The sequence below is a fragment of the Solanum tuberosum genome, unplaced genomic scaffold, assembly GCF_000226075.1.
Source record: "Solanum tuberosum cultivar DM 1-3 516 R44 unplaced genomic scaffold, SolTub_3.0 scf00027, whole genome shotgun sequence".
Lineage (NCBI taxonomy): Eukaryota > Viridiplantae > Streptophyta > Magnoliopsida > Solanales > Solanaceae > Solanum > Solanum tuberosum.
Genome location: NW_006238953.1, coordinates 2260866 through 2273713, shown reverse-complemented (window position 1 = coordinate 2273713; position 12848 = coordinate 2260866). Strand labels below are relative to the sequence as shown.

Sequence of the window (12848 nt, the reverse complement as noted above, 5' to 3'; positions counted from 1 at the left end):
TGTTCAATTGAAACATGACTTAATTTGAGTGTCTAAATGAAAAATCTGACAAATTTAAATCAATGTTCAACATATTAATATTACACATAAGCATGTGATCTGACATTTGGTTTTGCTCCTTATTATTACGTTACCATTAATTTGAAGTATACTTAAGATGATTTTGGTGCACTGGTGGGAGTGTTTCACCTTTAATCAGAAGTTTTGGGTTCGAGCCCTGGGTATGGAAAAAATCCTATTGGGAGCGTTACCCTCGAATGAGTCATGCAGTGTGCGATCCAAATTTAATTGGAACTTCAATATGGGTTCCAAACACCAGATGGGAAATCAAAAAAAAGAAGTATACTTAAGATTGCATGATTTTATAAGGGCTGGGGTTGGGGGTATATTCTTCTTAGTGTGATTTCATAAGAAAGGATATTCTATTCAACATGATTTAAGGGGCAAGTCATAAAATTAGTTATAATCCACAAAAAATAATTAATTAATAACCTCTTTGGGCTTTGAAAAAATCATTATATTGAATTTTAAAAAGTACTAAAAATTAACTTATTTTAAATCAGTTGTAGTAAATGTTACAAAGTATTTCTTGCAACGATATATTATCATTTGATGGTGCCATTTTTTCCTTTCGATCGTTTTCTGAAGATTTGAATTTTATTATTTTATGTACATCCTATTCTTTTTCTTTTGTTATTTAATACTTTCATCATACAATAACTCATGAAGACAGAAAGAAATCATTTTTTGTGTTTCCCTAATTTCTACCTATTACAATTTACATGGAGCCAACTTTCTTAGATTACATTTTATATGATTTTAATACTTTTATTAATTTAGATGAGCTGAAAAATTGTCTATCATTCACAAAATTTTATACTATTTTTTTAGGTATAGTTATTTACTTAAAAATTATCTTAATAATATTTTTTTTATTTTATAAAACTGTATATTACTTGATTTAATATCTAATATTAAAAAATGCAACACCAAATAATTCGTTTTTTTTTTTACATAAAATCGAGTAAACCCAACAAATTATACAATATTTGCAAAATATAAATAACAACAAGTGACCACAAATCAATCTCAAATGGTTGATTATTTTCTCATTTATATCTCTTAATAGAGTGTTCCTTAGCAATTATTTAAATAGATCCCTATCTTCTTCAACTTTATTCCTGTTAACAATTTATGAAAGTGATATAACGCACTAATACGTAGAAATTAGAAACTTTATTTTAACTCGTTATTTTAGTCAACTTTTAGTTTTTAACTATCGTTTAGGTTTCCCACTCTATATAAATAGAACGAACTTGAATTAGAGTGTAAAATTAAAAACCAAGACCAAGTTCAAAGGCTTGTATATTGTATTTGGCCAAAGAAAAAAGTTATCCTATTTTATCTCTCTTATTATCATTATTTAATATTGTTATTTTGAGCTTGATTTCTTAATAAAAGTCAAATTAATTGAAAGTTATATATGTATGCCTATTATATTTTATTTTAAAGTGTGACCTATGAATCTTCTTGTATCTTAGGCTTTTTCAAAATATCCTCAATTTAATCCATCAGGAACCATTTATTCAAATTATACGTGCCCCAATTTTGGCTAACATATTATACTTTTAAAAATTATCTTATATAGCACAAAGTTGTGGACCTGAACTTTCACTTCGTTGGTGTATTTCCTACTCCCTATTTTCTTCTTCTTTTATTATAGGTCGCTATTTATCTTTCGGTTATTCACCTACTGATGGTCAGGAAAATTGATAGATAATAAAATTGTGACTGAGATCCTAGTTTAACTCAGGTAATATTATACCTCCAGTAAAACATTTTGTTGTGGACTGTTGGTATCTAGTGCCTCAAACAATGAATACCTGTGATTACTTACCTAAAACAACGGAGACTACAAAATTATCCTCTCAACTCCAACAGATTGAAACAGAATTCTATAAATAGCTTTTCTTGCTACATATCTTACTTAGCAGAACTTCTTTGAATAACATAAACTTAGTACAAAAAAATACCAAAAAAAAAAAAAGAGAAAAAAATAAATATAAACTTAGTACTACAAATTTCAACTATGTCCAATATGTTCTTTCCACATTTTCCTCTTACCTTTTTCTTATGTTTCTGCCTATTTTTCTCACTTTCATATGCTCATTTGAAGAGCCCTGAAACTCCCCATTGTGATTGTTCCTCTGCTCATAACCATGAAAATATTCCCGCCAAGCCCGGTCAGTCTTTCCCTGCTCATGACAATAACCACGAAAATATTCCCACCAAGCCGGCTAATCCTGCTCCTGTAAATAACAACAACCAGCAGGAAGTTCCTGCCAAGCCGGCTAATCCTACCCCTGCAAATAACAACAACCAGGAGGAAGTTCCTGCCAAGCCGGCTAATCCTTCCCCTGCAAATAACAACAACCAGGAAGTTCCTGCCAAGCCGGCTAATCCTTCCCCTGCAAATAACAACAACCAGGAGGAAGTTCCTGCCAAGCCGGCTAATCCTTCCCCTGCAAATAACAACAACCAGGAGGAAGTTCCTGCCAAGCCGGCTAATCCTTCCCCTGCAAATAACAACAACCAGGAGGAAGTTCCTGCCAAGCCGGCTAATCCTTCCCCTGCAAATAACAACAACCAGGAAGTTCCTGCCAAGCCGGCTAATCCTTCCCCTGCAAATAACAACAACCAGGAAGTTCCTGCCAAGCCGGCTAATCCTTCCCCCGCACAGAACAACAACCAGGAAGTTCCTGCAAAGCCTGGTAATTCTTCCCCCGCACAGAACAACAACCGGGAAGTTCCTGCCAAACCTGGTAATTCTTTCCCTGATCACGTTAGATAGTTTACAATATATGTGACGTGAGATTGAACCGCATCAAAAGGCAAATATGAATTTGAAAGCTTTATATATTGAGGGTGTTTGGTATGATGGAAAATAATCAGAAGGCAAAGTCATTTCCTTCACAATTATCTTACCTCTTAATTGTATATATCATTGCTTGACCATGTAAATACATGCCTCCTCTGAATAGTGGCAAAGTTAATTTGTAGGCTTTGTTGTATCATGAAGGGACTAGTCTGTATATTCCCAAAAACAGTATACAGACAATATCTCTTTAAGGAAGTTGTTTTCACTCCTCAAAGATTTTCTTTTTCTAACTTCCTCATATATTATTTTCGTAACAGGCAACTCTTCCCATGCTAATAACAATAGCCAAGACACTTCAACCAGGCATAATAACTTTGTAGGATGCTTCCACAAGGTCTACGCTTTTGGAGACTCCTACACTGATACAGGAAATGCTAATTTACTGGATGGTCACACATCAAGCGGTTCAGCAAAATCAAACAATAATTTATGTGATGGACATTTGATGGTAGATTTTCTATGTGATGCTCTTAAGTTACCACATTTGCCACCCTTTCAAAATACCTCCGCAAATTTCCAAGCTGGGGCCAACTTTGCAATAGCCGGATCAACAATTCTCTCTAAAGAGGATTTTTCAACCAAGAAACTTACTAACCCATTCTGGAAAGGATTACCAATGAACTTTCAAACTCAGATTGATTGGTTCTTTAAGTTCAAACAGCAGATGGGATGTACAGATAAAAATGGTAAAAATTGTCAGGCTGAAATGGAGAATGCACTCTTCTGGATAGGCTCTGTTGGTGTCAGTGACTATGCTCGTATACAAGGGTCCTCTCTAACTTCACATTGGCTCACACAGCAGTCCGTCTTTCAAGTTAGCAGACTTATCGAGGTATGCACATGAAATGTAACTTAATCGTCTCCATAAAAGCTGACATAGTAATATTAGTATTAAAACCTCTTTGGTCAAGCTTCCAAGATCAGCTTACGTTGATAAGTATTTTGTGTCAAATGAAGTTTTAGAAAAGGTATTTTTGGATAGTAACAGTTTATCTTTGCCAAATCATTTGAAATGCACTTCTGTTAGTATTTATAGAAACAATTAGTATTCGACCAATCTTTTCAAAAATGTTTTTTTGAGTGTCAAATTACAAAGAAAGATATGAAAGAATTTAAAATGATTTGCAGTATTTATTTATGAGAGACCTTAGTTAAAATTTTCAATTTCATCTCATTAAAATGTTAAAACTAAAATCACACAGAGAGGGAACAAGTTTATGGTACTTTGGACATATATATGTATTGTTGAAAATGCATGAGCTAAGTTTATGTAAGTACTGTGGGGATAGTTTGACAAATTTTTTGGTTAGGATATTTTTTTCCCGAAAAAAAATAAAAAACGTTTGCTTCTACTCTTACGAAGAAGCTACTTTTCCCCGTTTTTTCCCTTGCAACAGAAAAACAGTTTCTACTACTAGTCAAAAACACTTATTTTTGACAAAATCTTGGCCAAACACTTTAATGTTCCAAAGTAAGCCCTCTTCTTTTATTATATGATTAAACACTTGTAGTTTCCTAGAAGTTTGGCCAAACAGACTATTTAGTATCACAGGTATTTGACATCACAGCAATGCTAAGTAGATGGTGTTATATGTATAGGCAACACTGCAAAGCGGAGCGAAGTACATCGTAGTTCAAGGGTTACCACCAATAGGATGCCTTCCATTACATATCTCATTGTGTCCACTGAAAGCTGCTCTTGATCATATGGGATGTGCAGCAGCTGTCAACGCAGCAGTAATGTTGCACAACCAGATCCTTCAAAAAAAATTGGAAATATTCCGTAGTTTATATCCTAATTGTCATTTCTTATATGCTGACTACTGGAATGCATATCTAACAATAAAGATGAACCTAAAAAAGTACCAATTTGAGGAAGCTTTCAAACCTTGCTGTGGAGCTGTAGGAGGACCATTGAACTTCAACCTGCATTCGCCGTGTGGCTCACCTGGAACCGTTAAATGTAATGATCCAAGCAAATTTATCAGCTGGGATGGTATCCATCTTACAGAAGCGATGAATCGGAAAGTCACTGATCTTTTCCTCAATCAAGGCTTCTGTCAACCATCTTTTAGTGAGCTGGTCAAGAGTAAGAGTGGCATGTAGATTGGACTCAATGTAGCCTAGTAAATAATACCGCTCCGGAAAGACCAATCAGGAGAGCGAGATAATAATAGGAATGTTTCTTCCGTTGTAAGAATGAAAAACTTTAGAGTAAGCAAGAGTACCTCCTTTATCAATAATAGAGAGACAACCTTTGTGGGGTACAATAAATATTTTCACCAAGCTGCATTGTGAACGCACATGTATTGTCATGTATGAATCTATATATGTGGTAATTTAATGGACTGGAAGGATACTCTTCCTTTGTTGAGACTTTCCACAGCTCTTAGCGGTTTTACCTGTAAATTGGCTGGACACTCCAGCTAACTCCTCCTACACCAAAATTACAACTCTTGTATATAATTGTACTTTGCAAAAAATAAATACAAAATGCTGCTTTCCCCATCAAAACATCTTTCATTCCTCCTTAGTTTTTTGTCAATTCTATCTTTGCCAATCTGATAATCAGCACTTGCAATTCTGTGGCATCACCCAGTCAACACCAAGAATATTTTATATAATGTCCATTATCTGTCGGGTACAGTAGCATTGAAGCAAGAGACGGTTGATAGATTCTTGTGAGTTCTCACACAAGAAAAACAGAGAATTTTCTTCACTGCACTTGTCTCAAGTAAGACATTACCTGGGTAGCAATCCACCTTTAGGATACTTTGGTGGTGCTTTTGTCCTCCATATCATCATCTTCCAGAGCCAATTGTTTTAGCAATTGCACTAGCTTTTGAATAATACCGTAGCACCTTTTCACGGAGAAGAAGACACTGCTGCTAGCAACCCCAAATTGAGAGTCCACCCAGTTGTCATCAACAGCAATTGGCTGCAAAAGTGTCATAAAGGTGACTGATATCTTGGAATTCTCAATCATTAAAGTTTCTTCTGAACTATAGCTGCCATTCAGAGTTGACAAAAGTACAAAACAGTTGGCCACCATAATATTTTTGTTTGGGGCTTAACTGTAGAGAGTAGGGAATTCATCCTCTAATCTCCCTAATTCAGTTCATCATCTCTCCAAAAAAAAAAAATTCCTTCCATTCCCACCTTCATCGTGATGTTGCTCTATCATTTGTCTTAACTATACTGCTAAAATATAACACGTCCTTATAAATCTCTAGCAAAATAAAAGAATGTATAGTTTGCATCATCAAAAGCAAAGGCTATGCACTATCAATTGGATATAATATATGTAAATGATGCAAAATTCCAAATAAGGAGCTTTGGGACATTATTTTGGAAATAAAAATCTGATATTGATCATGAAGCTGGCATGAATACCACCACAAAGACAATCATGGAGGTGGTTATTTCTCTGTGAAATTTAGGAGAATTTCTCCCACCAGAATTATGTACATTTGAAGGTTTTCTTTCTCTATCTGTACACTATTTATCTCAAATGTTTTATGTCATATTAGGTATTCATAATACATCAAGAACAACGCATCAGGAGAATCCTTAGGCAGACTGTTAACATACAGATAGAAATGCAATAAATCCTCTTTGGAAACAGTCTCAGGATCAACAACTTCATCATTGCAGGTGAGAACCCATAAGTCTCTTGACTTAACTCTCTTCAAATTACCACGGCAAAAGGGGCAGGATTCGGATCTTGTATTCCTGAAAGGTTGAGAAAGCAATATTGTTCTCAGCCAAGTTCTTAGAATAATGAAAGACATGAATAGAGAGGATGTAGATATAATTTATTATTTCTAAGAAAATGTAGGTATATTACCAATCACGATAGCAATTAATGCACATTGCATGGCAGCAATTTGGTAAGACCATTTTGTTACAAGGCTCCAAGCATATTCCACATTCATCTTCTCTCTCTGCTTCAAAGTTGGAAAATTTGGAGTCTCCTTTCACTTTCTCTTGAGAACTTCCTATGCCATGATTTACAACTTTACAATCGTCCAGCTCCACCAAGTTAGAATGTAGCTGCTGTAGTGATGGCAGTATAACGCCTGTAATTTTGTCATTATTAAGGGTAATAGTTAAGCACAATCAATGTAAGAAACTTAATCCTAAAAATGCGTAAAACGCTTAGTACATAATAGGAGAATGAGCGACTAACCATAAAAGTCGTTAATAGTTGCTCTTCGTCCATGTCTAGATATTCTTGGTCTCCCATCTGTACGCACCTGCCAAAGGAGAGACGTTAGTAAACTGACAAAAAACAGGTAAAAGTGACAGAACAGTAGATTGTGCAACTACAATCTTCGTTGTCACTAATAAAGAGGGGAAAGAAAAACACTGGATATTCAATAAATTCTGAAGCTAACTGGAGTTACATGATTCCTTTTTGGCAAGTGGCCTTTGACTTAACACATGGGAACACACATATTGACTCTTCTAATGCATATGGCGTATACATGAATAGAATTATGAGAGAATGGGTTAAGACAAAAAACTCAGTGTCTGTCAACAGAAAGAAATTCATACTTTGTAAATGAGGACATGAAAGAAATTCATATATCCAGGAAGCAGACAAGTGCAGGAACTATCTATCCAACGGAGCAAAAACAGAAACACAGGAGCCAATCCATTGTAGGTCAGTTTCATTTGAAGACGTGCTCCACTCTTTTCTCTTGGAATTGCAGCAGCCCTGCAAGCAAACCAGCATATTAGATAAAGACCAAATGAATTCTTAAACAGAAACAAGAACTTCCATTGTCACAAAGACGAGGAAAATTTGCACAATCATTTGATACTAAGGGTACTTCAAATGCTACAAGTTGCAAGCATGAACATGCTGGAGAAAACAGACACTGGCACACTATAAATCCTAATTTCCATCAGGGCTTACAACATCAGAAGTCTTTATTCTTTTTACAAAACTACATAAATAGGAAATTAATCTTCCTTATTCCTAAATAAAGTTGATATCAACAAAAATCTAGTGAAGCTAAAAGCAAGCTAGCACAGCCCAACACCAAAGTAGAGCCACATTAAAGCATCAACAACCCAAAAAGGATAATACAAACCCCTAATTAAACAAGTACAATTATTATCTCAGAAAGTAAAAATCTAAGTCTTTGAAAAAGCAAACTTACAGAGTATTAGCATACTGAATATCAGCCTCCAAAACTTTCAAGGAATCCTGATAAGAACTCCTTCCAACCTGGTAATTCACCATCTCCATCCCCCTCTTTGAGGTGCCTTTACCCCTCAAGAAAACTGCTTTTTATGTTTTCTTGGACAAACAAAAATTGACAAAAGCAAAGTCTTCCTTCTACACAAAAAAAACTAAAACCCCAATATGTCTAAAATCTTGTTTTTGTGCCAAAAAACACAATTTTTCAAGAAAACAAGAAACCCCTTCTGATCTCTTCCACCCTTTTTCAAGAACACTATCTTTATTAAGAAAAAAAAACTCTATTTTTTTCTAAAAAAGGGTCGGCTTTGAATGGGACAGCTTTCTAAGTTTTTGTTGGTAATAAAGAAAATATAATGGTTGAAACAACTCCAAATTTATGCTTTTTCAACAAGAACCCATAAATATAAAATTATTATATTATTATCCTTTTAAGAACTAATAAAAAAAATTCTTATTATATATATTATTGAGAATATTAAAATTGTGCTGAATTAGGCAAGTAAATTAATTATGAATTGATTTGGTCGAATAAATTGATTTATTCACATTGTAAGTTTTGCTTATTCAATAAGTCAAAGAAGATGAGCAGTTGATCAAAATTAGATAAGAATTAAAGGGAAAAATAAGTGATATTATTTTTCTATTTTAAGCATAATCATGATTAATGTTAGGTGTCATTATCCAGCAAAATATTTATGATAATTATTTAATTTGGTGGCTATTAAATGTACAAGTTGTTCACACATATAATTACGTTACCTGTCCCATTATTCTTTAAACTTATTGGATATATGGAAATTTGGTGTATGTGACTCATTCGTTAATACATTTTTCTAGAATATATATTATATTTAATATTCAATTATTTAATTAAATTTGATATGTTAATATTATAAAATTAAAATTGATGGATGGAAGTTTTTGTCAAACTAACATTTCTACTATGATTATATTTCTCTGTTGCAATTTAATATATAATCAAACAAATATGTTGGGCTGTTAATTGTTGAAAGACCCAAATCCACAAGATGCATGTGGAAAAAAATTCAATTACTAGGATGAATTGGTAATCATACTTGTAATTTTAAAAATTATTATTCTCTTTATCGAATTTTATTTGTCTGATATTGACTTAATATGAAATTTTAAAAAAATAAAGTTTTTTTTTTAATTTTATGATCTTAAGATGTTACCTAGATGTCCTAAAATATAGTTTAAACTTGTGATATTAAACATGTTATATGGGAAAATTAGAATTAAAATTGCTAAAAAAAGAAAGAGATATTCTTTTGAAAACGGATAAAAAAAAATTAAGACAAATAAATTGAAACGGAAAGAATACATGAAGGTGCATCTAACACAGTAAATAACTTGGTCCAAGTCAATTTGTGTGCATCTTGATTAATTTTATGAATATTTGCTACCATCCATTAATACATATATACCAGGTAACTCTATCGACCAAGACTTAGACAGATGGAAAGAAACCACCTCGTATTTTTGCTTTTGCTTGAACATGAGGACCTCATGATTTTAGAACTACTTTATTGACTATCAAACGAGACCCTTAAGTGGATAGATTTTATTCATCTCATTATAATCATTGATCAATGTAAAACTTTAGTCACAAATCATTTAGTGTGAGTAGGAATGACAAAATGATTAAAATTTACGGTAATCTATTCGATCCAATTTATTTAATTTTTAACCAATTGTTTTAAATATGAGTCAAATATGGATCAATTCATATTATTCATCATAGAATATGAATATTTATTAATTGTACATTCATTAAAGTAGATAAGGACGTAGAAACACTTATAAAATACTCTTTGTTTAAAAGAAAGAAGAAAATGAAGAAGAAATATTTGTAATCCAAGAAATACATATTTCTTTTGCACCAATATTTTTTATTTTTAATGATGGTAAAACGAAGATTAATGTGCTACATGTTAAAATATACTCATATTTTGAATTAATTAATTTGTCATTCTCCTAGTGGAAACTGATTCAAAGAAGTACTAATACATGAGATTTTGATTTATTTAAAAACATCATGTTTCATAAATATCAAAAACAATAATTCCTCAGGGATAATCTTAACAAAAATTAACAAATATATATGAGCGAGTTGAATATTTTATTTACTTTTTTACCTAGTTTATTTTGATCTGTCCATATTCAACTTGAACTCTTGTTTGTCACCTCTAGGTGTGAGTTATGATGAATGAATAAAATAAAAATATGAAGTAGACCTAAAATGACGATAACAAATATGTTTATAAATTTAAATAATCCTATAATATAATTCATGCATTACTTAATTAAGAACAAAATAAAATAAATGACGTTGATAAAAATAATATGAGCTAAATGACATATTAGGATAAGTAGAAAAAAATACGTCAGTAATATTTAAAAGTACAATACTCGATATATATATTATAATGTAAAATTGATCTATATATAAAGTGGAAAAAATAAATGAAAAGAATTTTATGTGACCTATGCAACTTTGAAATTTAATCAAATCATATATATCCTACACCTATGTGAGTTCGTACTTATGTTTTTTTATTTCATTCGGATTCGGAGTCCATATTAAAAGTTTCGATTAAATTCGGATTGCGCGTCCAATTTGGAGGCTGAGGCGCTTTCAAGAGGATTTTCTTCGCATTCAGAACTCGAGCCTGAAACCTCTGATTTAGGGTGAAACACTCTCACCAATACACCACAATCCATATTGGTTCGTTCCTAGTTATGTTGACCATATGTTGTAATAATAATGTGATGTTTTTATTTTGTTGTTGTTAATAATGTGATTATTATTATAATAATATTTCTGGTGGACCAAGTCTCCACGTGGAAAGCAAGAGTTTGTTTCTTAAAAGAGATGAGTAAAATCACTTGGAACTAGCCTTATATTGTTTAGTTTATCAAAAGACACTTGGAATTATCCATATCTTTTTCTTAAAAAATATTTTCCTCCGTCCTAATTTATATTACTCATTTTTTTTTCAATTAGTTCAAAAAGAAGTGATATGTTTTTATATTTAGTAATAATTTAATTTTAAAATATTTATTTTATTTTTAATGAAATATTTATTTTACTTTCAAGGAAGAATTTTCTCAGTTTCAATATTTTCAATAATATGTAGTCTAATAAAATCAACAATCATAGAGTAATATAAAAATACAGTTATTAGGAATCTCTTTTGGACAAAGAAATTTCATTGACATTCTTTTAAAATAAACTTGAGGACTTCTAAAATATATATAATATTTGCTACTTGGAGAATAAGCAACTTAATAGAAAAATCATCAAGTAGCATACATGGAAAGAATAACTTTTTGTTCCCTTCAATTCTCATTAAATGAGCAACTTTCACATATAACAAACATAAAAATCATATTTGTATGTTATAACTATAATTTGTATAATTACTCTTCATAGCAAACATTATGTTTGCTATGGAGCATCAGATTGTATAACTCGCTGGCAGAAGCTTTAGATTTGTATAATTTCGCTGATAGGCCATTTGTATAAATCGTTGGCAACCTCTCGTTGTATAAATCGCTGGCAGTCTCTCAATTCAATTTTATGTGTTTGTATATCTCCATAAAATTTAAATTTGTATACAATTGAATCGAAATAAAACATTTGTATATCAAAATCTCTCTCTCTCTCGCTTTATACAACACAAATTATACATTGTAATTTGTATAATCTGTGTTTGTATAAAGTGAGAAAGAGAGAAAAGCAAAAGAGAATTGGGCAGGGGAAGATCTGTATTTGTATAATTATAAGTGTATAGGACGAAAATATATGTATTCGTGTTTGTATATACACTTTTCTCTCACTTTATATAGACACAAACACATTTTATACATTTGTGTTTGTATAAAAGCGAGAGAGGTGAGGGAGAGACTGGCGAGCGAGAAACCTAGGGAGAGAGGCGAATGACAACTGTTTGCTACGGGTTACAATTAAATCAAACTGTGGTTATATCATTTAATTTGAATTAATAGTTTGCTATTTTATACAATTTTCCCTTAAATAAATGAGTCATGTATAATTATGTATGTATATGATGATATACATTGATATATATATATATATAGTAGTATTGACATATTTAGCTTTGAAGTATAGCATTGGTGAGCAGTTCTACTCTGACCTCTCCAAAATATTTTCAGACCTATCAGGACCACAAGATTTTCTAGTCACATATAATTTTTCATTGGATTTGTTACCTTAGTCGATCTAATTCTGTGAGTGTAGTTAAAGTTTCTATATCATTTAATGACGTGTATAGGTCCAAATTATAATTCTTTTGATTCGAGTGATCGACAATTGATCCAAGTATTCTCTTCATCTCTTCTTGATCTCGTTATCCTTGTCAACACTTGTTGAGAATTATCCTTAATACACTTCACTTGATTTATATTCTTACCTTTTTGTTTCTTAGTTGTGCTAGTTTTAAACTTTAATATCTAATTACAAAAGAAATCATATGTATGAAACTTTTTTTTTTAACACAAAAGGCTTTGTGGATGTAAAATAATTGTAACCTTTGTAAGTATATCAATGTATACACCGATATACATTGATATATTGTGTACAACTCACATTTTTAGCTCTAAATTTTAACTCCAAACTAGTCCAAATTACAACAAGTAGAGATAGAGGATGAAACA

At 31.9% G+C, this 12848-nt stretch overlaps 2 protein-coding genes across 2 annotated transcripts; one reads left to right on the top strand and one right to left on the bottom strand.

Annotated features, from left to right (window-relative positions):
- The first annotated feature begins 1963 nt into the window (after positions 1 to 1963).
- On the top strand, positions 1964 to 5317 carry LOC102594831 (GDSL esterase/lipase At3g48460-like). The gene is made up of 3 exons (XM_006341710.2): positions 1964 to 2822; positions 3196 to 3770; positions 4538 to 5317. The coding sequence occupies exons 1-3, from the start codon at positions 2090 to 2092 to the stop codon at positions 5042 to 5044; spliced, it is 1815 nt and encodes a 604-aa protein (XP_006341772.1). The 5' UTR covers positions 1964 to 2089; the 3' UTR covers positions 5045 to 5317.
- Positions 5318 to 6284: 967 nt separating this feature from the next.
- Positions 6285 to 8492, bottom strand: LOC102594508 (uncharacterized). The gene is made up of 5 exons (XM_006341709.2): positions 8107 to 8492; positions 7496 to 7658; positions 7128 to 7194; positions 6786 to 7017; positions 6285 to 6670 (listed from the first exon to the last, which is right to left on the bottom strand). The coding sequence occupies exons 1-5, from the start codon at positions 8193 to 8195 to the stop codon at positions 6460 to 6462; spliced, it is 762 nt and encodes a 253-aa protein (XP_006341771.1). The 5' UTR covers positions 8196 to 8492; the 3' UTR covers positions 6285 to 6459.
- Positions 8493 to 12848: the final 4356 nt, after the last annotated feature.

Bases quoted from the DNA above. Each gene is read 5' to 3' on its own strand.
- LOC102594508 (XM_006341709.2), bottom strand. From the start codon at position 8,195: ATGGAGATGGTGAATTACCAGGTTGGAAGGAGTTCTTATCAGGATTCC. The intron at 7,195-7,495 runs GTATGAATTTCT...CTCCTTTGGCAG, and splicing joins TTCATGTCCTCATTTACAAA to GTGCGTACAGATGGGAGACC. The intron at 6,671-6,785 runs GTAATATACCTA...TCAACCTTTCAG, and splicing joins ATTAATTGCTATCGTGATTG to GAATACAAGATCCGAATCCT.
- LOC102594831 (XM_006341710.2), top strand. From the start codon at position 2,090: ATGTCCAATATGTTCTTTCCACATTTTCCTCTTACCTTTTTCTTATGT. The intron at 2,823-3,195 runs GTAATTCTTTCC...TTTTCGTAACAG, and splicing joins GGAAGTTCCTGCCAAACCTG to GCAACTCTTCCCATGCTAAT. The intron at 3,771-4,537 runs GTATGCACATGA...TTATATGTATAG, and splicing joins AAGTTAGCAGACTTATCGAG to GCAACACTGCAAAGCGGAGC.